This window comes from Aquila chrysaetos, chromosome 18 (genome assembly GCF_900496995.4).
Source record: "Aquila chrysaetos chrysaetos chromosome 18, bAquChr1.4, whole genome shotgun sequence".
In the NCBI taxonomy this organism is placed as follows: domain Eukaryota; kingdom Metazoa; phylum Chordata; class Aves; order Accipitriformes; family Accipitridae; genus Aquila; species Aquila chrysaetos.
In genome coordinates this window covers 4,981,379-5,004,703 of record NC_044021.1, presented here as the reverse complement: position 1 = coordinate 5,004,703, position 23,325 = coordinate 4,981,379, and the positions used below count along the sequence as shown (strand labels likewise).

Genomic DNA, 23,325 nt, shown 5'->3' with positions numbered 1-23,325 from the left:
CTCAGCCCCGGCGGGACGGGACGGGGCGGCCCCGGGCGGGAGCGTGTGGCGGCGGTGGGAGCCTCCTTCCTCCTCGCTGCCCTCCTCCCGCCGGCTGCCGGCGGCGGCTATGAGCTGCCGGGACCGCCCGGGAGAGCGGCTCTGAGGGAGGGAGGGCGGACAAAGGCAGAGCGGGCCGGCCTTCGGGGCGCGATGGAGCGGCGCGGCGGCTGAGGCGGCTCGCTGGGGCCGAGCCGGGCCGGGCCGGGCCGGGCGGCAGCGGCACATGGTGCGCGGCTGGGGCCCGGCGCTGCGCACCCGCGGGCGGGCCCAGGGGCCACCATGGACAACTTCTTGGCGGAGGTGAGTGAGGGCCGGCGGGATCTTCCTCCTCCTCCTCCAGCGTGGGGGTCGCTTTGTGAGGTAAAAGGGGCTCCGGGGAAGTCCCCGAGCTCCTCGGCTTTGCAGCGGGGGTTGCCGGAGCAGCCCCTGGGGGGGGGGAGGTCGCGACTTTGGGAGCGGGTGGGGGGAGAACGTCTGTGTGTGTGTGTGTGTGTGTGTGTCCCCAAATTTATCAGCGGCTTCGGGCCGCGAGCGTTCGGCGTTCGGGAAGCGGCGGGCAGGCGTTCGGCGCTAATTGGGGCTCGTTAGGGCGAGCGGGGCGGGGGGGGGGGACCCCGGTGACCGGGTTCCCCCGCGGGGAGCTGGCTGCCGTGGGCTCCGGCGGGGGTCCCCGGGCTTCCCTCCTGCCCCTGACACCCCAGCCTCAGGGTTTCCCTGCGGGGAAGCCGGGGAGTGGGCTTTTTCTGCCTCGCGTGGGCACGGGGGGCTTCAGCTGACGGAGGTTTCGGCAGCGGGGCTGTTGCCGGGCTGCCTTTTCTTTAAGGTCCGTTCGCGAAGCGCACGCTGTTAAGCAGAGGCGAGATGTTCCGACACAAAACGCGAAGTAACAGGGCTTCAGTCTCGAAAGCGGTCTGAGCTTCGCCGTTCTCTTGGGGGTCTTGGCAGCTGCGTCGTGTCCGGTGAGGAAACCAAAGCAAAGACACGCCGCTGCTTACTCGGGATAAACCCTAAAAATCAAGACGCGGGTCCGCTTCTGGTCTAAAACTAGCTGAATTTTATACAACGATATTTCACCGTCGACGCAGCCTTACGAACACAAGGTGTCCGGTATTAGTGCAGCGACTTCTGTGCGCGTGTTGTGCTCGTAGGTCGCCGGCAAAGCTCGCGTCTGCGTCGTGACTTCTGGTGACTGGCTGCGCGATTGCTTTAATCGCACCCCTTGCCGAAGCAGTTGCGCTCTCAGGGTTGTAAATACAGGCCAGGCATCTGTTTTACAGGACTGTGATTAAGCTGCAAAACCGTCCTTTGCCCTCATGAAATAACTTCCCTCGTGTCCTCCTCGGTGCTGCCGCTGGTGCTCCCACAAGAAAAATAGGTGATCTGTCTACCAGAATAGTAATTACTCAAATAAAAGAAGGTCATACACCTTACTACTTGTTAGCTTTTCATTTGTCAGACGACAAAAGTTCTGTCAAGCGCAATAAGAAGGAAGAAACGCGGGATTAACTTTCAAAACGTCTGAGTTAAGTAGTAATATTGCGCCTTTTTTTTTTTTTTTCCTTCCCTATAGAGGATGTAGCCCTCGCCTTTCAAAAGCTTGCAAGCCGTGAGCAATACGGTAGTATTAGCCTAGCCTTGCAAAATGAATCTGAAGAGTCATTCGCTCTGACACAAAGTACAGTAGCGTGCCCTACATAAAGGTGAAGAAGAGAGTTAATGGTTTTGACTCCCCTATTAGCCAAAATTACTTGCCCAGGGGAAAAAGCAAGTAAATTTTGCCAGTCTGTGTTAGTATTTCAGCATGTATTTATGTTAATTTGTGGTTGCTGCATGCGGACTTTGATCTTTCTTAAGAACTCTTGCTCCCTTTCAACATGTTGATATTACTTTAAAAGATCAGTAAGTATAGCACCTTGACTTTAATCTGCATCCAAAGTCCCACCCATAAGTATAAACATTTTCCTTTCCTCACACCGGAGCGTATGTAAATCACATATAGGGAGCGGAAGGCACAATAGCAGAAATGCACTGGGCCTGACCCAGCTACCACAGAAAAACGTCTGTTCAAGGCACTGGATCGAGCCACTAGCTGGGTAATTTAATTTGTGCGAGGCAGACATCCTGCAGCTGCTCTTTACAAAAATATTTGCTGACTTATCTGGGAGAATTATTGTTCTCCTTAAAATAAGTTGTAGCGCGGAGAAGGAGGAAACTGGATGCAAGGCACAGGTAGCAGGCCTGGTCTGCTCTGCTCCTGTTCTGCAGTGATGTGAGTCCGCTGATATAATTATGTTTTGGGAGAAAAGCTAGTAGTAGGTGAGAAGGGTATATCCTGGCCCTTCATAGAGGTCCTTAGCGTTACCAAGGAGGCCCGCTTCACTGTGCTGGAAGCCAGAGTATCTTCAGGTCTGGCTGTTGTAGAAAAATACTGTACAACTAAGAGGTGTTACAGGAAAAAATCCCCTGCGTTACTATTTCTCCCATATTTTTCCATAGCTAGGTGGTGATTGTAACCTGCTCTCAGTATAGGACGATGCTCGCTGGAACAATACGAGGCCATTGGGTAAGATACTGCTGCAGTGCAGGAATGCACGCGTCGCAGAGAAGGCACTCCTGTTGGGACTTGCCGCGTTCAGCGAGGTGTGGGATAACGCCAAGCTCCCGCCGATCGGCCGATGCTGCCGTCGTCGGAGGCTTAACAGCTTTTTGACTTCTCAGTCTTGCCGCCCGGTTTCCTTCCTTTGCTATTGCTTATATGGCTTTTATTTTTCTAGGATGACAAGCAGGTGTATCTGTCTCCAGAAGAGCCTTGATCTCCATCCCTAACCCAGTTTTCTAGCTCAGCCAATTAAAAAAAAAGGCTCTGAGTAAAGAATTAGGCTAGAAGAGTCAGCCCAGGAACTTACTCCCCAAAATGCTTTTATTCCTGGAAGATATTAAAGTAATTACAAAGTTGCATTCTAAATCCAGAGGAGAAGTGTTTTCTGAGACTTTTAAAACTACTTCAGGCTGTTGATTGATCTGTGCTATCTTTTGGTGTTTCAAGGAAGGTGGATGGTGGAATCGTAACTTTTTCATTATATTTACCTAGTCATATTTTCATATATAAAGTGTTAAAACCTGTAGAAATCCTGGAGATCCATACTCAGAATTAAAAGTATGGATGTGTGCAATAGAGCCATTTGGCTGTGTTGCTCAAAACAGCCTGAAAAAATCGTTCCCATATGTTTTACCAACAGCTAGGGTGCTCGCGAGGGAGCAGTCTCCTGTGGTAGCTGAGGTCAGACTTCTTTTTTTCCAGTGAGAACGCATCCCTGCTAAAAGGGGATGTGTGCCACGAGGGAAGGAGGAGAGTAATTTCAAGGTGAGAAGGAACACAAGGACATTTTGCACAAAAAAGGCAGGAGAGGGAAGCTCAGACTGCCTATTCGGCATCTGCAGTTCCCAAGCAGCGCTCACCAGGGCAGCAGGGGAAGCGGGTGCAGAAGTCGAGTTCGTCTTCCCCCTCTTACGCGGGGAGTCGCTTTGCTCAATATTTGCGGTGTGTTGCAGACACGGCCGCTGTCCTTGTCGCAGGAGGAGCGTGGCAGTTGCTGGCCCAGCTGAGGTCAGAGAGTGGTTGAGGTTGGGAGGGACTTCTGGAGGTCACCTTCTCCAAACCTGCCCTCCGAGCGGGCGCGCAGCTCCCGGGCAGCTTGCGGCACAGCGTGTGCAGCGGTGGCTGCAGCGATTGATTGCGTTTAGCTGCTGCCAAGCTTAAAAGACAAAGGATTCCAACCCACCCCTGCAAATTTCCACAATTGGAAGAGAAGGGGGGAGGACAACTCGTATCTCCTGCCTTCTGTCTAGCATGTAGATGATGTTGAAGGAGAGCGTTAGATGATGTTGAAGGAGAGCGTTAGATGATGTTGAAGGAGAGTGTTATGAAAGCGTTGTTATCATAGAGGTCCTGCTGGTGTTTCCCTAATGCTGCACAGAGGTTTATTGGGAACTGCCGGGTAGCCTCTTTTGAGGCGCAGCAGATATTCTGTGCCCAGCATGCTTTTATTTTTAGCAGTACTGCTGGCACCTCCGGTTCAGAACGGTTTCCTTCATTTCTGCTTTCCGCAGTTGCACATATTTGCTTGTGTACCCTGTTTTATGGGCAGGGCTCCCAGCACATGTCCTGAAGGAGCAAGCGTTGAACCTCCCTCTGTGGGAAGGATATGGGGCAAAAATTAATTCTGAGGCTTTGAACTTCGCTTCAGGGAGAGCTGTTGGAGGAGGTATCTGCTGGCCTGGAAGCTCTTATTTCGGATACGCAGCTTGCAGCAAACTTTTTCCTTGGTGCTCCTGTGCTGCAGCGTTTGGAAGATCGCTGCCTCCCAGCGTGGAGTCCTTCATGGAGACCTGGGAGATGTTCACCATCTCCTCTGCCACCAAGTGACCTTGGCACTGCCAAGTTTCTGCTCTTGAAGTGAAAATCTGGCGACGCTAATAAATTTCTGCATCGATACACACGGATTCTGGCTGGGCTGCGCAGCATAGCGTATGCATTTAGGACAATCTCGGAAGTCTCCTAGTTTTCATTTAGAAGTGTTTTACTGATAGCACAAGCGTGGGTCTGACGTTCCAGCTTGTGATATTGGTGTACGCTTACACCAGCAAAGTTGTGTTTCAGACCGGTGGGGCAAAACCATCATCCCATGAGCGATGGCATGAAGGTTACGTTTCTGGAGGGCTTCTGAGTGCCAAAGCCGTGCCGAGCGGGAGCAGTGCCTCTTTCCACTGTTGACATTGGCTGTGTTTTCCAAAGTTTCTGAGCTGTGACTCCTTCTCGTAATTAGTTTTTTTAAAAGCTGGTGGTTGTTTTGTCAACAGTTATTTTTAGGTTACTTAGAGACCATTCCGTTTTCAGTAGAAAACGTTTCAAGGGGGCTCAGGACTACCTTACCGAGTTGGAAAGAAAAGAAAGTTTTTGCAGGTTTATTTCTGTAAGTTGGGAAATCACGTTCAGCTCATCGGTAGCACGTCATCGTGACTGCCTACTACACGTACTTCACATGTGCCTTTCATAAGATAGATTTGTGCAACTGAAGCATAGTTGTCATCGCTGGGCTGGAGCCTAGCAGCCCTGCTGGCACCACGAATATTGTAAAATGACACAAGAATTCTCTTAAAGCTGCAAAACACATAACTATTGAAATTGGCAATAGAGGCTCTACATTGTGCAGGGTCTGCTCGTGGTTTTTTAGGTATGTTCAGTCAGACTCCAACCAAGGGGGAGCTGTGAAACCCCCACCATTACAGAAGTCTTGGCTGCTTCTGAGTCTTGGCTTTTTTTTGCCTTCTGGTGACACCCTCGCTGAAATGTTACTTTTTTTTTTTTTTGGTCTTTTCCCTAATTGTATGTTTGTGTCAGCACTTTGTGTGTAAGCTATTTTGCTCTAACCAGATTTTCTTCTTTATAAGTATTTTCATTTGATGAACGCCCATTTGTGTATGGGCGATACTGAAGGTTTTGAACCTCTTTGGCTCTTTTTTCGTTTTGGAGCCTGCTGCCTGCTAAAAGGGAATTGTGTTTGAAAGCATGGCCAGTCCCAACTTATTTTTGAAGATGAGAGGCATGGGCTTTTCTCAGAAACGCTCCACAATTTTTTCCGTGGAGGCAGGAGAGAGAAAGGAAGGGGAGCTTGAGCTTTCTGTGTCATGTGGAGAGTATAACCATAATTACGCTGTCGATTGGGTCAGTTGTACCACGTTGTGCTTCTGCTGTGGTGATTTTAGCTGAATCTTGGGTTTCAGCTTGGTAAGACCAATGTAGTCTCATGAATCTGTTTTTTGGCTTTAGAAGATAGCTGAAGGAAAATTGGTGGGTCCTTGCCTCTGTGTGTTGGTGCACATGTGTGTATTTATATAGTGTCACTGTGTTCGCACAGAACAAATGCAGACCTAACCCCTAGCAAGTGAATAACATGCCTGCTTTTTTTTTCTTTTTTCTTTTTTTTTTCTTTTTTTTTTTCCCATTTACTATGGGGAGCGAATATTGATGTTAAACTTCAAAAAAACCCCCCGATTCTAGCAAGAGAAGTGGCTTTTTGTGTCTCTGGGGGGGATGCAGCCCCAGTGGAAGATGCTGCAGTCTGCTGCGAGGGGCGAGAGCAGCAGCCCCATCCCTTGCACGCCCGGTGTGGTGACTGCGTGCCCGTGGCAGTTCTGGAGGGAAGTGTGTCCTCTGGGTAGTTTGATCTCACCAACGTTTTCAGCCGCAGGGCTGGTATTTTTCCTTAGTGAATCACAGTCCCCAGCTGTGGTCAGAGCCAAGAACATAGTTTTGGGTGGAGCCTGGTAGAAGGGCAGGAGGTAAAAAGTCACTCTGAATTAAGATTTTTGCTGAGGGGGGGAAGAATTACCAGCATTAAGTCACTAATTGTGGCTACTTTACAATTTTGGGATGTGACCTCAAAACTTGCTAGATTGACTATGACTTCAGGGTTGTGTGAGAGGGTCATGGCTTAGGCGTTCTCATTTCTCTTGATCTTCCTGTTATTTATCATCACATGACATTTTAAACCATTAGTGAGACATGAAGGAGGATGCCTTAGTGGTGGGGCAAGAGTTCAGGGCGAGTTACTGGGTTTTGGGTATCCTTGCTTCAAATTCTGCATGGTGGTGCTTTCTTTTTTTTTTTAATTATTTAGGATTTTCTGAGATGTCCTGTGTATGTCTGAAATTTGAGCATTACCCATTGGTCATATTTACTGTAATGCAACTTTGTTTTGGACAACCCGCTGGTTAAGAATGGTTAAGTGGATTATCCTTTTGGTTAGAAGTCCATTAAGTAGCTCAAACACTCCACTCTTTTAGAGACAAGACTTTTCAAAGTTTGGATGCAGAATGGGAACTGATATTAGCTATCCTCCAGATCTGCCTTGTGAAGTAAACTATATCCATGCTGAAGAAGAAATTACCGCTTTATTATGTGGAAAATATGAGCTTTATATTGGAAAAGTATAGTGGGAAAGGTTCGTTAGGACAGAAGGAATGAGGAAAGATTACTACTATTTCTAAAAGTACCTGTAAGAAGTAGGAGGGTGTTAGGGGAGAACGTACTGTCTACTCCTAGACTCATTTCTGCGGAGTCAGTGATCGAGAATGTCATCTCCGGTAGGTCCAGATACGGTTTCTGCTCATTTTTGATGTCCTCAGCTGGACAGCCGGTGTAGAGCCAGGTCTGGGGGTGTCGTTCCATGGACATCCAGACTGGCCAAGCACTTTTCCACTGCAAACCAGTGACTGACTGGGGAAGGCTGCTGAGTTGTTTCAGCTGTAAACATGCCACACCTGTGCTTGTTTTACTGATAATTGTAAATACTTGCTCTCTATTTAGGTGCTGTTTTCCTTTGCAGCCAAGTGACTGCCTTTTCAGTCTGGTCTGTAAAAGCTTTCTTACTTGGTAGGAAGTTTAGAGGGTTGGTTTTTTTTTTTTTTTTTTTTTTTTTTAATTGAATTCTCAAACGTGAGTGATGTTGGAGGAATTTGATAACGTATGTTTTTCCGTGTTGAATAGCTTACTAGGAACAGACCCAATTTTGGTTCAGATTTGAAGCATGGCAGAAATTGGGGTGTGTTTGGTTTTACTGACCAAAGTTAACATTTCCATTTTGTGTAAACACCTCTGTAGAGGGGTTTAACACAGAGTTTCTATGTGAGATCTTGTCATTTTTCCTAGCGAGCAATTGTGCTTAGTTATTTTTCACTAAGAAGGAGCAGTCGCAGTCAGTAACTGGAAAAAAACCCAAAGAGCACTCCAGCCCTGTTAAGGCTTTGAGGAAAACTTTGCAGTTTGCCCTTGTGTATGGAAGGAAGCCTTCAGAAGAAAAAGGTACTGGTCACTTGGATGGTTTTCTGAACTTGCACTGAAAATTCAGATCTAATACATCTTAAGCTGGGTTTCTTATGTGTGTCAGTGGCCCTGCCCCCAGTGGGTAAATATAAGCATGTTGGAGCAGAGCCTAAATGGGGAGGTTGGTGAATACCTTTTAGTCCTTCTAGGATTAATGGCATGCTGAAGGAAAACATCCTGGAGGACAGACTTTATCAATCTCCTGTACCATCCAGCGGCCTGCCAGACTTCAGAATTGAATAGGGTTCCCGTATTTGTATGTCAATACATTTTAGCAAATACTTAAATTGCTTTGGTGGGGCATTTCGCCTGGTTTATGGTATCAGACTTTCTTTTCTTTGGAAGTATGTAATCTTCATCTTGTGGCGAGCCTCGCTTGAGATTTTTGAGTGAATATTAAGCAAAGGAGAATATTGAAGAAATCAATATTCTCTTTAACCCATCTGTTAGATGGGTTAAATCTTTCTGTGAAATTATGTGGGTTTTGGTTTTGTTTTGTTCCAAATGAGGGAAAGAGGAAGGAAGAGAGGGGAGCTCAGCGGCAGACTGCAGGAGCCAGGCTGTGCCTTCACACGTGATCCTGGCCGATGGCATGCACGGGGTTGGAGGACTCGGGAAATAAAAGGCTAAGTGCACTTTGATGTGTTGGTGTTGCCTTTTCCTATATATTCTTGGGAAACTATTCATAATCCTTTATTATAGGTCAGTGATACAAGAGTGTGTTAATAGAAGTCTCTGTTTTGTTTTGGAGAATGCCCTTACGGCAGATGCCATAAGGACAGCTTAGCAGGGGAAAATGTTTAGTTGTTGCTTTTTCCCCTGGGGGCAAAACTACATTCCCACCCTGAGCAAGTTAACCCAATGGCTTTTTATCGTGGCATGTCTGCCTCTATACTGGGGTAGTCGTTAAAAAGTACTGAGGGTTTTTTGGGTTGTTTTTTATGTTCTTAACTTCTTGACGTGGTAATGCCGGCAGAATGGCACCCTGCTGCCCAAGCCTGCCATCACGGTCTCAAAGTCAGGATTGATTTTGGTGCCTGTAGCATAACCTCGGGTAGAGACCTGAGGCTCAAATGCTTGATGAGCGCTAGCTGCCAATAACTCCAGCTGGAATTGCAAAGCGGAGTATTTCTGAAAGTTGTCATCAAAGTTAACACCCCAAACCATTTGGCCCTCTTTCTCTTACAAACCTTCGAAAGGCTTTAGAAAACTTATTTTGATGAACTTTCCAGCATCTGGAGAAAACTTTTCTGTAGTTCTTGAAATGATGTTGGACTGCAAAAGTGGTGCTGCTGGCAAAGCCTTGCATAGTTTTGATGTTGTGCGCTGCATGTGTCTGTTATCCTCCTTCCCGACCTTGCTAACAGAAATGCAGGATTTCTCTGGGAAGATTCTCAAGCTTCCCCTTTGCGTTCAGCCAAACTGGCCCTGGTTTTGGGGACTGGAGATAAGAGAAGTTTATTCCTTGTTTTGAAAAAGTATTGATGTTTATAGCATTATCGGAAATGGATTATTTGGTCCTATTTTAGTTGCTGTTGTTTAGCGTGCCATTAAAATGTTTACTCAGATGAAGTTAAATATATGTGTTAAGAGAATGGGATTGTTTTTCTTATGGAGTTGTTTATCTTGAGGAAAAGTCAAATCCCTTTGTTTAATGTACCCGTCTGGTTTACAGAAGCAGTGGAGATCATTTCTATTTGACCATTTTAGTGGGTCAAAAACCAACTGTGTATTTTGGTTAGGGTATATTTTTATTTGCTTCAGAAAGGAGCCAAGTTGGCAGAATGCCGGAGTTCACGTCGGGACGAGGAGCAGACGCTGATTCTGTAGCTCAGGCTTCTTGCTTTGTTGGTCATCTTCTCGGATCTCTTCCCCTTATTAAATATAGACTGTGGTTTTGGGATTAGGGTTTATCTCCTCATTACAGTTCTCTGGTGATGGGTGCGATGGATAGGTTGGTTTGGTGTGTGCAATTATATTCCCTAGAAGAAAATGAGAGCGTCGTTTACAGCAGGGCTTTGAAGGGTGGCATTTCCTGCTGCTTTTCAGACCGTGTACCAGGAGGAGCGTCCGATGAAGCAAGCTCTTTGTTGTTGAAAATCCCAGAATCAGATTCTGCTGTGTGATACTTGATAAGCTATTTTCAGGAATAAACAAATGCAGCCGATCCATGCTAGAAAATATAATTCACGCAGCAGCCCCTTTTTTCCCCCTTGCAATTACATTTCTAACACTTTGTGTGCTAAATCTGAGAAGTTTTAACAGATGGTGGATGGGATTTTGCCATAAAGTTGCGCAGCGCTTGCAGCAAAAGGGCGATTCTCTGTTTTGTGTTAGTTTTGCGAGTCTCTATTCCTAATTTCTGTTTCTTTTGCGCCGTTTCTGCCATCATTTTGCTTTGGTGATTCGGGACCTTAAATGGCTACAGCCCTCGTGCAGTAGTAAACTCCCTGGGTTGTTGTACAGAAGCCCATGAATAAATATAATTGCAATGTAGTGAAATACTTGTGTTTAAACGCTTACTGTATATTTACACCTTTGTCAGTAGGATGCCTTTCTACTGTGCCATTAAGGTGGAGGTGCCATCAGTAGCTGGTGGAGGACAGAGGGTGGTACCCAAATCTGTGTGTTTTCTTGTGAGCGTCCTGTGGTCCTTTGTTGGTGGCTTGTTCCTTAGCAGTCCTTACTGGGATGCTTGAGTGCGAAGGGAAAACGTTGAGTTGTGGGATCCTTTTTCTTTGGGTAGGGATTCAGCATTTACTGCATTCCAGGTGCTTCTGGAGTCAGGCAGATGCAAGCTGTAATCCTGAATTTTGATTTCTTGAACTTGCGTGCTGCTGACAGGAACGCTCCTTTATATTGCTTGCAGATATTTGACCTGAAAAGTGCGCAGTCCCTTTATGCAGTCAGAGAGGCCACAAAAGCTTTGCTGTTTTCATGGGATTTTTGTTTTTTCCCTCCGGAAAGCAGCAGAGCTTTTGGTACGCAGCATTGGCTGCGGCCGTCCCAGAGCACAGGGATGTGCGTCCTGATCGGCGTGTGGATGGGAGTCGTCTCTCCTTAGGAAAGAAGAGTTGGGTGAGCGTTCACTGGTGGCTAAATTGAAGGGACAAGAAGGACTCGAGGCAGCAAAGGTCCGGACGCCTGCAGCGCGGGATCGTGGGTGACACGGCTGCGGGGATGTCCCGAGGCGTTCCTAGGGGAAGCGGAGGAGAGGAGCTGGTGTCGGGCTCTGAGCAGGAGCGGGGGCTTTCGCAGGACTGCTGCTCAAAGGGCTCTCTCCTCGCTGGACCGGTCACTGCTTTAAAATGCATAAATTAAGCTTTCTTTTGGCTTTGCAATTCCTGTCGGAGTCAGAGAATAATCTTCTGTTGCTGTCCTGAGGCCAGCTGGAGTTTTCCTAGCTGTAGGTTTTGAGTGTATTTTTTTCTGGTTGGGTCTCTGGTATTGTAAAGGCCAACATTTTGGGAAGTCTGGCTTTTCAGGATGGTCTTTTTAGGTGGTTTTTTTTTTTTTTTTTTTTGGTGGTATTGAGCAATGGTGTGCTTCTGGATAGTTTCACGTAGGCTTATTGGAGAAATCTGGGGTTATTCTTGAGAAAGCTGCAGTAATTTATGTGCTAAAAAATAAGACTTTGGCATTTGTTAGTACTGCTCCGTCGGTGGCAATATTATTGTAGTAAAAATTGTCATTTTTACTTTTATTGACACCAAAATGCCTACTTTAATTTTGTTGTCATGTGATCATCTTCTCCCCTAATTTTTGTTCCAGACGCTGTACCAGAGTAACTAGTAGTCAGTGAGTTGTTCTTTCTCTCCAGAAGAACAGCCACGGTACTACCACTTGCTCTGCAGGAAACAGTTGGATTTTTATCAGATCTTTGTAATTGTTAGAAGAGGGAGAAATTTCAACAGGTCTCTGTCAGATGGCGAGAGCTTTACCTGAGAGTGCTGGAGGTAGCCTGTGCTTGGGACCATTGGGAAATCTGCTTTTTACATCTTCACCTGTGGAAGGGTCTGAGAACACCTGGAAGCTAGGATGCTCCTTGTATGTGCCTTAAAAAAGAAAAGGCTATGTCAATAAGCTCAAAGCTATGGCTGTATGAGCTGCTGCTTCTTTTGTGGGTGTGTATATTTATTTAGCTCGCTGATATTTTATTGTACTCCAGCTGCAATGCTGTGTGCTCTTGCTTCCTTTCCCTATTACCAATGAAGAGGAGAGGGGTGGGGGAAAATAATACCTTGTACTCTTCGCTGCTGTGGATCTAAATACGACATTTGTGCCTTCTTTTTATAGTAATCCTTTGTTCCTTGCTAATGCTGATGTTTCCTAATGTTCTTGTATATTACATGTGCTTTTTTCCATTTCTTAAATTCAAGTAAATGATTTGGCACACCTGGGGGACTGTCTGCATAGGAGGAAACATATGACAATGAGTTGCTTTAGGATTATTTCAAAGCAAAAAAACTGCAATTGGTTTGTCCGTCTGCTCCCTCTTTCTGACTTTTGTAGTTGGAATTAACTGGAACAGTAAAAAAAAAAAAAAAAATTTGCCTTTTGTTTGTTTGTTTATTTTTCAATGACCTGGGAAGCTTGTTGACAGCTCAAAAGCCATGCTGAGCAAAAATAACAAAAACATCTGAATAGCTGAAAGCTTAAAGTCCCTGCTGGAAAGGCGGTTTGTTGAGGAGCAAAAATAAGTTCAGAAGTGGTAACCATTAGTGGCTATAAATAAAGAGTTACTCATTTAGGCTCTCAGGCGGATAAAAGAGAGAAGTTGTTCCAGTTTTTCATCTTTACCGTGTGGTAAAAAGTAAGGTATGTCATGCCCTGCCATTTTTTAGATAGCTTTAAAAATAGCTGCACTTGTGCTGTTTTCCGCTCAAAGAAAGGTCTTCAAGTATACTTGCATAAAAGGCAAAAGCTGTTTGGTCCCAGTCTGAAACAAATACATGAGTTTATGAATAATTTCACTTTTAATAAGTTGTGTTTCCTGCAGGGCAGCGTTGCTATTCTGTCAGTATGCTTACAGTTTTGATAAAACACTGAATTTTATTCTAAAATGATATCTGAGATCGTGTGAGCAATATGGAAACAGGGTAGGGAGTAGCTAATGTGTACCTAGTGGGTCAGTAGGTCTCGTCTTTTGGAAAATGAAACCTGGTCTGCAACTTCATGAGGGAGCAGGCTGGTTTTCTTCCTTGAGGACAGCTGCTGTGGCGATGAGGAGGATGCCACAGACCAGGGTGAAGTAGCGATGCGCTGAGGGACCCTGGAAGAGCCCTCCAGACCCTTTCCCCAGGTTTGGGAATGGCTTTGGTGGGGAGGCAGGTTTTCCTAATCTCCAGGTGTTGGGATTAACCTTTTCCAGAGGGGCACCTTGTGCAGTCTGGGTCGTTGGGTTTCTTCAGTTGTACTGCGTAGGGTGCTGATACCACAAATTACATTTTTAGTTTAAAGTCTTTGTTTAAAGAAGCAGCTGCCTTTTACGCTTGGCTGTGTTTCAGCCTAATTAAGTGAGGAACCTGGGGGCTTGCATGAATAGCTAAATAATAATTAACCTCTGCTTGACTTCGCTGGTGCAGAACTAGGACCTTCATCTTCAGACCTAGATTTCTTCTGCCTTGGCGTTGACTGACCAAGCACTGACACTTGTCGTGTCCTCTTTCCCCTTTAACGCCAAGCGCATTTGTGGACACATTACGCTTCTCAGGCTCCTTTTGGAGAGTAATAATAAAGATGCAATGCTCTCGGGCTTATCCTGAGTCAGAAGAAGTTTGGTTTTGAGTGTCCTACTCGCTGTGGCTCCGTACAAGTGCGTTTTGCAGAGCAGCTCTCCGGCGGCGGAGAGGGCTGTTACAAAGGTCTCTTAGAGCCGCGGGGAGTAGAGGTGAGCAGTCCATTCCCAATCGTGAGCTTTGCTTCTCTTATCAGCAGACGTTGGCGCTTTCCAAACAAGTGACTGCGATAGCGGCTTCTGGCTGGGCAGGAGGGGGAACTTGTTGGTGAAGGAAGGGCGTGCGGCTGGGTAGGTTTAAAGGTGCAGGAGAGTTTTAGGGTTTTGGTGATCTGTAGCTAAGCAATGTGATCATGGCTAAAGATAACGAACCCAAAACAAGCAGTGGGAGAAAGCGTTGAGGCTTAGGTTTCCAAAATGTGACGCCTTGACTTGCATAGTACCGGGATGTGTAATTTTTTCCATGGACATTTATCTCCTGAAGTTGTTCTGCTTAAAATAAGTAAAGAGATCTTGATTCAGCGAGGTTGGTAATCCCAGGGGGAATGCGGGACGCACCATTCCACCTGAATTAGAGAAGAGTTGTAATGTATTTAAAATTAAGCATGTTCTGTGAAACCTTGTGGTTTTGGCTTCTAGCTGGGCACAAGTCACTTGGCTTCCTAAACGTCACAGTCCAAGCTTGCCACGGGAGGGTTAATGAACATCTGGGGAAAGATGTTCCTGACTGGGGGGGCGCGTGTGAGAACTGGATGATCTTTAACGGTCCCTTCCAACCCAATCCAGTCTATGAGTCTGTGAACACCATCCCTGTTGGGACTCGGGAAACCCCCCAAACTCTACTTAACAGTAACTGGTCAAAATGACTAAAACCCAGTGGGTAAGTACTGCTGATCTTGGTACAAATGACATATAAGTCGCAGTGACCGTGGTTCACGCACAGCTTCCGCAAAGCTGCTCTCACGCTTGCTGCTGAGCGCACACGGAATCGCCCTTCTCCGTCGCCGCTGTGACGCCCAGGCGGGCGGCAGCGGCTGTCGCAGCCCCGCGTAAAGGCGTCCTGCCTCGTCCCCCTTTTCCCCAGGAGCCCTGGTGCTGCCGTGTCCGTACCCTGCGGGACGAGGGCAGGGAGCCTCTGCCACAATCGGGTCTCTGTGCTCTCCGCACAGACGCGGCTTTGTTAACGAATAACTTGTCTAACTTACCACCGTTTTTTAACCCGCCTTGGGATCAATGTTGCGTTGATTTGTGCATTGACTGTAGAGCTCTTTTTATTGCAGCCATGTTCCTGGAAAGCACAAAATGAGGTTTTTTTATTTGTACTTAATTTTATTTTCTTTTTAATGAAGCCATCTCCTTACCAAGGCAGTGCAAGGCATGTGTTGAGGGAAGAACATTTACCGCTGGTGACTTTTGTAGTGGAGATGTTCAGAACTGACTCTGAAGTTCTGTAGGAGATTTTTTGGCTTTTTAGGAAGCTGTCCTTAAGAGACAACTGGCTTTGGAAGAGTACAAATGTTGCTACCGTATTGGCCCACAGAAGTCTGAGTCTCAGTGATGCTTCCTTTAATTTAGCGGAAAGGAAGCAGAGCAGTGTGTGAAGTGAGGAGTAAAGGAGAGCGTGTCTTGTAGTGCCTAACTGCTGAAGAAATTGAATTGCATTAGGACTGGGTAGGGGTAATTACATGCCAGCCTGTGTCCTTCAGGCACCAGATGGTAGCATGAAAGCTGCTTTTAGGAGGAAAAAAAAGTCTTAAGTTGGAGGCATTGTGTAGAAAATAGACTTATTGGGCATCGCGCTCTCCTTGAAACGAGCAAAATGCTGCCACGTCTGACATTATACGTTATTGTGTAAAGCAAAGCAGTAGCTGAGTTTTACAGGTCAAGTGATGTTCCAGACCTGTGGCACAGCACTGTCCGCGTTACTCACCCAGCTGCCTCGGGAGCGGCGGCTGTGGAGGTGTGCGCACTCGCGGCGATTCACGACCAGCCTGTGCTCGCTCTTGAATATTTGAGAATCGACTTGCTGGGAAAAATTTCTGCTGGAAGCTTTTTTTCACAACAGAAGGACCATTGAATGTAATCACATCTTTTATTTCTGTAAATGTGTCCATAAGTTATTTTTAGATGAAAAATAAATGGATACAATTTTATCCAAGGGAGAGACTTGTACAGTATATTGGGGTAAAAAAAACCCCAAACAAACTTCTTGCAAGTTGGCTGAAGTTGTGTATTACCCCTGGAAGTTGTATATGTTTGAGATGGGTCTTAATGTGATCTGGAGGAATTAAAATGAAGCATGTGTCTCTGCATACTTCTAGCTATGCGCCTAGATTTTGTAGTTGTCCCGTACAAATGGGATCTTGCTTATGTGAATGCGAGGTGGGGATTTAGCTCCTAAGAGAAGAAAACATCGTGAAAGCATGTGTATATCTGAAAATACACACAGAAGTTCTGATGGTCATGTTTGTGCATAAACAAACATGCTCGTGGCTATCTGAAGATAAAGGGGAACTGAAAACGTGATCAAAACAATGTTGTATAGGCGCTCTCTTCAAAAGATCTCAGTTCAGTGATAAACACGCTGCCAGAGTTCAGCTGTGCTCGTCGTACGCGTGAGCAGCTAGAATTATGATGAAGTTATAGGCACTTCTTCAAAACAAAGACAAGTTGATACTTGAAACAACAGGGAAATTGTAGGAAGACTGGCCCGTGAGCAGGAGGGAAGGTGATGTCATGTGAACACTGTCATGGGATTTGGATGATTTAAACTGCATCGATGCATCTGCCAAAGGCTTGCAGCCCTCAACAAGTCATTCAGTCTGCTTTTGCATCGGTTCTCTATTTGCAAAATACTACAGGATTTTTCATTTGCAACATCTTTTTCCCTTTTTCTGGGTAGAGAGGTGTAGTGCCCTCCCCGGGTCCTTGTGCCGATGCAAATAAAACCAGACCTACCGCTCGTGCTAAGCAAGGAGCCAAGTTCTGGGTGACTTCCTTGGTGAAGGAGCCGGCACATGGTCCTTGTGGTTTGTAATATTTTCCGCTGCACACATGAAAGTGGTGTGGAGCTCCAAGGACTCAAAATTCATTTCCTTACAGGTGAGGAAATCTCTGTTCCTCCCTGCAGAATGAAGGATTTCGTATGCTGCATAAGGGGTTAAAGGTAGTATGTGCAGTAAGCAGAAAGTTATTGTTCCATTTTGAGTTTCTTTATGCCTTCTTTGAAAAGGAAATTGGTTCTATTTAAGGCCAAGTCTTTTTGACCAGCCAAGTCAAAGCTTGGAGGAAGCTAATACGGAGCTGGCAGTGGAGGAATGCATTGCTAAATGTATTGCTAGTGCAGCATTTATTTGCAGTGAAGCGTAAGTGGCTTTTCATGATTCCTACTGTCCTAGAGTTAAGGAGCACTGCAGGGGCACGAGCTTCAGCAGAACTGTTGTGTGGGGTTGGGTTTCCTGGTAATAATGAGCAAGATGCTGCTCAGATGTTCTGCTGCTCTGAGATTAATGGTAACAGGCTGTTTTTTTGACTTTTGAAGAGTAAAAATACCATTTTGGCTAAAGCAGTCTGCGTAATTAGTAACATGCTTAAAAACATTCACTTTTTTTGAAATGACACTTGTGAGAGTAATTCAATAGGGATAGGTACCCCTCCAGGTGACCAAGTTTGGGCATTTTTCCCAAAGGAGGCTGGGGCTGAAGAAGCACACGTTCATTCTTGGGTGTGTGTCACGTTCACATCAGCTGAAATCAAGTGCGTGCTCTTTCTGAATAAGGAGGCTTTCCTGAATCCTCTTCTGTTCTACAGTAATTTGCCAATAATGCTTCTCTTTGCACAATTCCATGCTTCAGCATTTGTGGAAAAGTTGTTTTTTCGATGGTGTTTAGGTAATTTCATTTTACCTAAGAGTTACTAAAAAAAAAAACCCCACCACCCAAACCCAACAAATAGCTGTTTTGTTGACTCACAGTGTAGTAATATGAGGAGTGACTTTATTACTGGTATGAAAAGTAGTAAAAGATACTGGCTGTGTTTAGGCAGAGGAAGACATTTATATTTGTTTTAGACTTGCGTTCTTTAGTGCCATAAAAATCTGATTATGGGTAAGTAAGATTAAATATGTTTTAATAGCACTATGTCAGGCAGTCATGGAAAATTCCCAGTCTCAGCTTGTACATGCATTTGAATACTATGAAGTCCATATACTTTGTGTTTGTTTTGTTTTGTTTTGTTCTTTTTTTCTCTTTTCTGTTTTTAGGGTTCTTCTTTATTATTTAAGAAAAAGTGCCTCTCTGGGCAGGGAATAATCAGTAATGCTGCATTTTGAGTGCTGCTACACTTGCATTTTAATTTAGGCACCCTACTAATTTGACTTGAACTTACTGTGCAGTCACCTTCTTTATAAATAATTTAAAGAACATCCTTGTGGTGGAAGGCCTATAAAGTCCTCCCAGGTTTCACAGACTGGGGAACTGCATGGTGCTGTGGGAGGTAGATGTTTATGGAATTGTCTGGGCTGACGTTTACAAAGGAGTTGGTTGTCTTAATTCATTGCCAAGTAAAATAAATCGCCGTGTAAAGGTTTGTACTCCTGCGTAGACATACTTTCAGAGGTAGCTAAGAGAAAAGTCATGGTTCCCTAGGCTTTAGGGTCAACAAGGGTTGCTCGTGAAAGCTTGCTGTCCAGTGTGTTGACTCGTAGCTTCCAGCACACCTCTTGGGTGGCAGGGTGAGGGGGGGAGCTGGGAAATGCAGAGCAGGGATGTGTACACCTACTGGAGCAGTTTCCTTACAGGAGAAAAGCATGCTTTTGTCAGGCTTAAAGTCGCTGCTTGCATGCTCTTGCTGGCGGCACGATCCCCTGCCTGCTGGGACATCCCGAGTGCTCCACGAAGGTCCTCGTGCTTCACGCGCAAATACGTTTCGCACCCCTTAGGTCTCAGCCATTACTTTCACCAGCCTTAAAATCTGCTGGGTTTCGCTCTTGAATATCTCTTGTTTCAGGGCAGCTGCGTTCTTGCCGGGTCTTTCTCTGGTCTGGCATCGGTTTTTCTAATCTGGGGGAGCACGGCTCTCCACGGCCGGCGCTTGGTGGGAGCTGCTGGCTGGGAGAGATGCGGCTGCTAGTCGCAGCTGGCAGGTCTTTGTGCGAAGGAAACAGGATCTCTGCCCTGGATTTAGACCAAAAAAGTTGAGTTTAGCGTCTCGGCCCAAGTAGGTCATGTCGGTAGTAAAGGGTACGGTCTGATTTCAGACCTGATCTGGAGAATTGGGGAAAAAGGATCTCCCTCTCTGCTGCAGCGGTGCTCCGCTTCTTGCTGGAGCTAATCCTCTTGGCTAATGGGAAGAGCTTGGGTGCAAGGGGTTCCCACCCAAATATATGAGCGGTGTACTGCTGGGAGATTACAATGTATAGTCAGAACCGCTTGGCTGAGAAGGTCCTTCGCCTGCTGAGAGGCATGCAGCTGTTCAACCCTGGTTTTATTATGCTTTTGCACACTGGACGTGGTAAACTAGAAGAGAGTCTCAGCCCAGATGCATTTCCTTGTACTCCTCCTTTATCTCTGGGATAAATGGCCGTTTTGTTGGGTGTTGTTGCTTTAAATCACTTCTGTTTGGTTAAGCTCTTCTACTTGCTTTGTGGTTTAGTTTCGGGTTAAATTTCTTATCAATCTGCAGTACAGTAAAACATACATGCATGCAAATAAAAAAAATTTACAGAAGCAACTGCTCTGTGTTTCTGCTTTTTCTGCTTCTGCCACAACTACTAGGTTGAGGTAGTCATTTTTCCTTTTAACAATTACCAGCTCATGTAAACATGCACTGAAGAAAAAAAAAAAGAAAAAAAAAACCAAACAAAACCCAAAAACCCAACAAAAACCAAACCAGCGCCAGAGTGATGCAGGAAATGTTCATCCCTGTCATGAAAACAAGGACGCAGAATGGGAATGCGTCAAATCTCTAGGTGTGCCTGCAAGTGAGGAAACATGCCACACCTTTTTGTTGAAAGGTGGAGTGCAGATTTTAAGCTTCTTTGGAAAGACGCTACAACAACACGCCTTTCCTCATGGCTTGTACCTCCAAGGAAGCTGTGAGCCTGCTTTGTGTGACCTGCCCTGGGGATTTGTCTATAGGTGCAAGATGGGAAGCAATATGGAATTACAGGGCTCGGTCCAGCGTATGACGTGAAAGTATCTATGGCAGGAGAAGAGAAGGTTTGCTGATATAAATACCTGCTCCGTTTCTGAGTTTTCTACTAAAGGTGTTCCCTTCTGGCAGTTTAGTGCTGAATGAACTTAAAAGGAGTCAATTTTTATTACATGTCCTGAAAAAAATCCCAATAAAAGAAAAAATGACTTGCGATAATGACTCAGGTGACTCGCCTGTAGATGCTTCATTTTATAGTTGCACAAGTGCAGAAAAATCAAAGCAGGTATGCTAATAAGAGTAGCATTACTGGAAGGAAATGTATCTGGCCAGGGAGAAGAAGTGGGCTAAGCAAAAGCTGGAGATTGCATTTCAGAGGGTTGTGACCTTGAGGGGCTGAATATAATGAATGCAGTGTTTCAGGCTGCCTTTTTACCTTGCAACTGCTGCATACTATCGGTATTCATCAGCAGTGATGGGGCTCTGCAGCGGGAAGCCGTGCAAAGCATCAGCCTCGTCTCTGAGAGAAGTTTAAAGCCAATAAAGTTGCAAAACTGTTCAAAGCGCATGCAGGGAATGCTGCCTTTTACCTGAACCTCGTGGCTTTCTAACTTTACCTAAAATATGAGCTTCCTTGCTAAATTTGCCTTTGGTATAGATCCCAAATTCTCTTTTCTACTAAGTTGTACCTTCTGTATGTGTTACAGTGGTGTAAAATGCCACTGGTGCAGCCTGCTTTGATGTCCCGTAGGCTCTGGGAAAGCGGAGATTATCCCTGATGGACAGTCTTCTGCTCCCACCATCCAACAGCTGAGTGAGACTACGCTGGGATTAAATTTCTCTTCTGCTACTGCCACCTAATTTTCCTTGTCCCCTGTGTTGGGGAAGTGAATTAGGTGTTTTCAAATGCCCGTTAGAATTGATTTTTGTTTAAAAACATTTGATCACAGGTTTGAGAAGTAAGTCATGAGCAGCTATTTCATATCTACTGGACACTTTGGTGTTTGTTTCAGGGTTGGTAGATTAGATCCTACTTATGAGCTGTTTACATATATGAATGAATTTTGAATTGAATAGTAAATCATTTAAGGTTATAGGTTTTCATCCTTCACAGTTTGATACACTCTTTTCATATTTCAAGGGGGCGGGGAGGTCCGTTTGCATTGAAATACAACAGTGATCAAATCTTCTGTGTTTTACATCTCAGTTAACGGCTGAGTGTTAAAATTTACTGGGAGTCTTTCTTGAGTTTCTGACCTGGGAAGGAGAAGAAGGTAATCATTGGAGAAGGAGGAGATGGGAATAGCTGACAGCCAGTCCTCCTGCCTGCTCCAGACCCGAGAGAAGGGTCCACCAAAGTCTCAGGGGTGATTTCTCCCAGGCATCCCAGACTATTGATGGGGCTAGGTGGGACAAATGAAAAGAGGACTTAGGAAAGCAGAAGAAAGGACACCTCTTCAGGGTTGTAGACAGGTGCAGTAATTTCTCAGGGTCCTGTTAGTGTCATTTTTTCAACTGGTGTGAATGCAAATTAATTCTAAAATAAATAGGGAGTGGAATAAACTTTTTTCTTCTGTCTGTGTAGACCTGTGGGCCTCTTTACAGGTCTGTTAGAGAGTGTAACTGAGGGTCACCCTTTGACTCTTCCCCTCCCCGCCTTCTGAAAATAGAGATTATGTATTTAAGCAGTGTATACCCTGACTACTCTTTTGTTAAGGTACTTAACTTTTGTCCTGTTGGTTGAAGCTCCCACAACTTCCCAGCAAACAAACTTGCCCCTTTCTGTGTAGAACTGTAATACCTGTTAGTGGGTTGCGAGTGCTTTAATATGCTGCTAGGATTTAGCTGAAACACTGTTGGCTGCTCGCTTTTGTTTTTTAAGACCTGCATTTCGTTGCTGTATGCAAGGCAGCGAGCTGCAGGAAGTCGGAGGGCAAAAGGCATCGGATATTGCGCACCATAAAAAGCTCAAACGTCCTTCTGAGTTACAAAATCTTGCCCTTTTTTGGGGCTATTGTCTGGTTTTCACGTCCTCCCTGCTCTGACTGCTACCAGGATGCCTGCGGTGAGGCTGGCCGCGCACGTAGCGTTCGAGGAGCTAGGCTGAGCTCGCCCGATGCTCACCAGGTTGGGCACAGCGACCTACGTCTGCATCCCCCGCGCAACCTGTCCAGCCTTTCTGCCCCAGGTGCATGGGAATAAGCCAGCGCTCTGCCCTTTAATGATAAAGCGTGCCGCTGCGTTTTGCTTAATTGGTTGCGTTTTCATCAGGTGATCTCCAGACAGGCAATTTGGAGTTGCTCGGTGATTATTGTGGTTTGCAGCGGACAAATTAGTGTGGGAAGTTGCTAAGGCTAGCCTTGCAACTTAGGATTTCGGTGGCAGGATCAGCTTTTTCTGCGCTCAGCTGAAGCAGGAGAGGTAAGGAGGGAGAGCGCAGGCGGGTGCCGTGCTGCTTGACATTCATCGAGATGTCCATGAGTTTCTCTGGCAAAGGATCATCCCATCTTCCAAACCTGCGTGTAAAAGCCAGGCGCCACAGGTGGGCTTTGGATGCAGCGGGGTGCGCTTCCCCAGGGCAAGTTGCTTACATCCTGGATTTTTAGGATGAATTGATTTTTATTTAATTAATTTTTAAGGACGGTTAGGTCCTGGGTATGTAGTACTGGTTCGCCACCACCTCAAGTTTTCATAACCCACGTTGGACTCGTTTTGTGTGATGCTGCAAGTCTGATAACGCCTGCCCCGAGCTTCCCACACCAGCCTCAGCGCTGCCGCTACCCAGTTGCCGCAGCTGACTCCTTGCAGGCCAGAAAACCCCATTTTCCTGGCTAGGCGTAGACGTGGCATGCGTTTATTCTTCACTGGGCTTCTCTGGGCTCCCGTTCCCACCTGCGAGCGGTGGGTGACGTGCCACCTTGCGCCCGCGCCAAGGGACCGCGTGTGCCGGGGACGGGCCGCGGGGCCGTCTCGGCTGTTGGAGCTGGTGTGGCGAAGAGGCGCTTGGCCTGGATTTGGGATGTTGCCCCTGATTTATAATGGGGCGTATGAACAGAGTTGAGCGGGCGCTGTCGGTGAAGGCCGTTGGGTGAATCGCTGTGGCCCGTGGGGAACAGAGGACCTGAGCTCCGTCTGCTAAGCGTTGGTGCAGCCCAAACCTGTCAACTGCTTGCGGTCGAAGAGCAACGGGGATTTGTTCCTCGGCGTGGGGTCAGACTGGCCTTCAGAAAGGCGAGGCTGAAACGGTTGTTGGGAAATGCTACTGAACAGGTCCAACAGCACGTCCTAATTTACCAACTTTCCAGTGTTCTTCATCTGCTCCTCCTCTTTCTGTATTCCATTAGATATGAACCATACTAAGTCCTTATTCTACAGATGTTTACCCATATGCAGGTTCCTGTTGACATCTGTAGAACATGGTAGTTGGGCAAAGTTAGGAAAGGGTTCTGGTGTTTGTAGGGCAAACCCTGTGTAGCTTGCCAAAGGAGATTGGTTAAAAAAACCAACAAAC

At 46.2% G+C, this 23,325-nt stretch overlaps 1 protein-coding gene across 1 annotated transcript in view; it reads left to right on the top strand.

Annotated features, from left to right (window-relative positions):
- The first annotated feature begins 54 nt into the window (after window positions 1–54).
- The window catches only part of MYO10 (myosin X), a 169,831-nt gene continuing 146,560 nt past the window's right edge, over window positions 55–23,325 (top strand). Inside the window, exon 1 of the mRNA XM_030041607.2 lies at window positions 55–342. Within this exon, the coding sequence (XP_029897467.1) occupies window positions 322–342 (21 nt within the window). The 5' untranslated portion in view covers window positions 55–321. The remainder of the gene's footprint in view (window positions 343–23,325) is intronic.